Source organism: Phaethon lepturus, unplaced genomic scaffold (genome assembly GCF_000687285.1).
Source record: "Phaethon lepturus isolate BGI_N335 unplaced genomic scaffold, ASM68728v1 scaffold24353, whole genome shotgun sequence".
In the NCBI taxonomy this organism is placed as follows: Eukaryota; Metazoa; Chordata; class Aves; order Phaethontiformes; family Phaethontidae; genus Phaethon; species Phaethon lepturus.
The window spans coordinates 1-3,077 of NW_010530265.1; the positions used below are offsets into that span (position 1 = coordinate 1).

The 3,077-nt window shown below is 43.8% G+C and overlaps 1 protein-coding gene across 1 annotated transcript; it reads right to left on the minus strand.

Moving 5' to 3' along the window:
• Positions 1 to 849: 849 nt before the first annotated feature.
• Positions 850 to 1,542, minus strand: LOC104618591 (zinc finger CCHC domain-containing protein 7-like). Its single transcript, XM_010284224.1, has one exon. The coding sequence runs from the start codon at positions 1,540 to 1,542 to the stop codon at positions 850 to 852; it is 693 nt and encodes a 230-aa protein (XP_010282526.1).
• Positions 1,543 to 3,077: the final 1,535 nt, after the last annotated feature.

Genomic DNA, 3,077 nt, shown 5'->3' on the forward strand with positions numbered 1-3,077 from the left:
GCTGCGTCCAGCTCTGGAGCCCTCGGCACAGGAGAGACACGGACCTGCTGGAGCGGGGCCAGAGGAGGCCCCAGCAATGCTCCAGGGCTGGAACAGCTCTGCTGGGAGGACAGGCTGGGAGAGCTGAGGGGGCTCAGCCTGGAGCAGAGAAGGCTCCGGGGAGACCTTCCTGCAGCTGTCCAGCACTGAAAAGGAGCTTATAAGAAAGATTGGGACAGACTTTTTAGCAGGGCCTGTCGCAATAAGACAAGGGGTAACGGTTTTAAAGTAAAAAAGGGCAGATTTCGACTAGATCTAAGGAAGAAATTTTTGACAGTGAAAGGGGTGAAATCCTGCCCCAGGTTGCCCACAGAAGTGGTGGATGCCCCATCCCTGGGGGCATCATTCCAGATGTTGGACGGGGCTCTGAGCAACCAGATCTAGTTGAAGATGTCCCTGCTCACTGTGCAGGGGGGTTGGACTAGATGACCTTAAAAGGTCCCTTCCCACTCAAAGATTCTATGATTCCTCTCTTTATTTCACCCCCCTTTCCCCTGCCCCTCTGCAAGTTATTATATACCCTTAGAATTACAAAATATATAGGAAAGTTGGCAAGTTCACAACATGAATCACTCTGATATTATGTCCAAATTTTTACTAGCAAAAATGCTCTTTCCTTATATGACACTACTGAAGTAAGGGTATTGAAATGGTATAAATAAATGGCTATTACCTTCATCATAGTTTTTCATTATCATTACACACTCCAATTTGAATTCTGTTTATCTTTCTTTTCAAACATTGACATCAGTATTGTTGCAGACAAATCCTGCCACATACAGAAGAATAAACAAGCAATTAAAAAAAGTACTAACCTTCACTGATAGGAGTTTCACAGCCTTCAAGGTTCAACATTATATCTTCATCTCTGTCATCTGCACCGGCTCCCAAAAGCATCCAACTCTCGACATTATCACTTTCAGATACCAAGCTCTCCTCCTCTGAGCTATCATCTATTACCAACACATCTGGGATGGCATTAGCTCCAACAGAACTAACTGGGTTAAGCTTCCCACTAGTGCTTCTCCTTTGCCTTGAAATGTCTGGGCCTGATCCAGCAGGATACCGGGTATTACACCCAGCAGCTTCGGCACCTTTTGGTGTGGAAGATCCTGGATGAATATGTATTCTACCTTGAGCTGAAGAGCTTGTTGACTTCTTTGCTTTGCTTTTGTAAACACTGTCTTCATCTGGTGTATCAGACAAGACAATGATCTCGGGATCATCTGAAAGCTGAGTACCATGATAAATGAATTCAGTGATTTTCTTGTTTTCATACTGTTTCTCAGTTAGAACTGAACTATGACCCGTGACTCCTGCAACATCAGCTTCCTTATCTATTTCCAGCGTGTTGCTTTCTCCAAGATTCTGGGAATAGTGGAGCTGGCTGTAAAGATGAAATTCCACCTCGCTATCAACACTCTGCTCACTGGATGACTCCTCATGATAAAGTTCATCTTCATACACTTCAGTATCCTCGGTGTCTTCATATCCAACAAACATTCTGGAAAGCAAATAGTCTGTATCTACAAAAAAACAAAAGGTTTTATCAGAATGGTCATGAATGTATGCCCCAAACCATCTTTCAAATTATACCTTTGGTCTTTTTGAAATTGCTAAGCTTAGTAATAGAGCTCTGTGTATGGAAGATACAACTGAGCAGACTTAACAGCTACAACAATCAGTGCTCAAATCCATAAAACGAAAAGCTGCTTAAGGGAGGAAAAGCTCCTTAAGGGTGCATCTAGTTTAATCTTAACTACTAATTTAACTTCAACTACTTTGGCTGCTGAAAGTTGCACTTAATGTGCTCTCAGTCTTCACGGCTCCTCTCCATCCTGGGTTCAAAACCAAGGTACCTGCATGGATCAGGAGCCAAATGAGTGTTTGAATCCAAGTTTTGATTGTTCCACAAACTAGTACTAATTCTGGGTACTTTGCAACTTGTTTTACTAAGTAACATCTTATATACACACCTGAAAGAACATGGAAGGAACATTCAGCAATATTTGACAGAAGTAACTTGGAGCCTATCTACACCTGGGCTGTAGAGTCACCTGAACTGGTGTTCAGAATTTAACCCTATGATGAGAAGTGCTATGGCTATGATACAGAAGCACCCAGACACAGTCTGCACAAGCTCAGGTCTGAAGGTAGCATAAAAAAAAAAGAATAGTAAAGGTAGTATACAAATCTGCAGCCTTCATACAGACTAGGATGTCACATTGTCCCATTAGGACTTATGAACTGAGTTACAATGCCATGAAAATGCAACTACAATGCTCTTAGACCTGAGGAAGGTATACTTGCAAACAGTGTTTGCCCAGCTAAACACTAGCTATGACATCTCTGTGCTGCTACCAGTTAAGCAATAATTATTTACAACCTTTAATGGCCTTTTTGGTGGATCTAGGACTAAAGCCCCAATTTCCCTTCTCATGTACTCAGCAGTATTGCTTTATAAACAAGCACACTATAAGAGCTGGCTGGTGGGACAAAGTGCACTTCCAGCAAGTTTGCAGATGATGCAAAATCGGGAGGAATGGTTGATATACCAGATGGTTGCACTGCCATTCAGAGGTACCTCAACAGGCTGGAGAAGTGGACAGAGAGGATCCTTATGAAGGCCAACAAAGGTAAATGCCAAGTCCTGCACCTGGGAAGGAGATGGGCTGGGGACTCACTGCCTGGAAAGCAGGTTTGCAAAAAAGGACCTGGGGATGCAACAAGTTGACCACAAGCCAACACGCTTCTGGGACAAAAAGCATTCTGGACTCCTGAAGAACATCGCCAGCAGGGTGAGGGAGGTTATTCTTCTGTTCTAGTCAGCGCTCATGAGGCCACATCTGGAGCGCTGTGTACAGCTCTGGGCTCTCCAGTACTAGGAAAAATGGACATACTGGAGTGAGTGCAGTGAACAGCCACTAAAACAATTAAAGGATTGGAGGATCTGTCACATGAGGCCAGGCTGAGACAGCTGGGACTGTTCATCCTCGAGAAAAGGAGGCTCAGGGGGATCTTATCAATGTACATCAATC

Coding starts and splice junctions, on each gene's coding strand:
- LOC104618591 (XM_010284224.1), bottom strand. CDS start 1,542: ATGTTTGTTGGATATGAAGACACCGAGGATACTGAAGTGTATGAAGAT.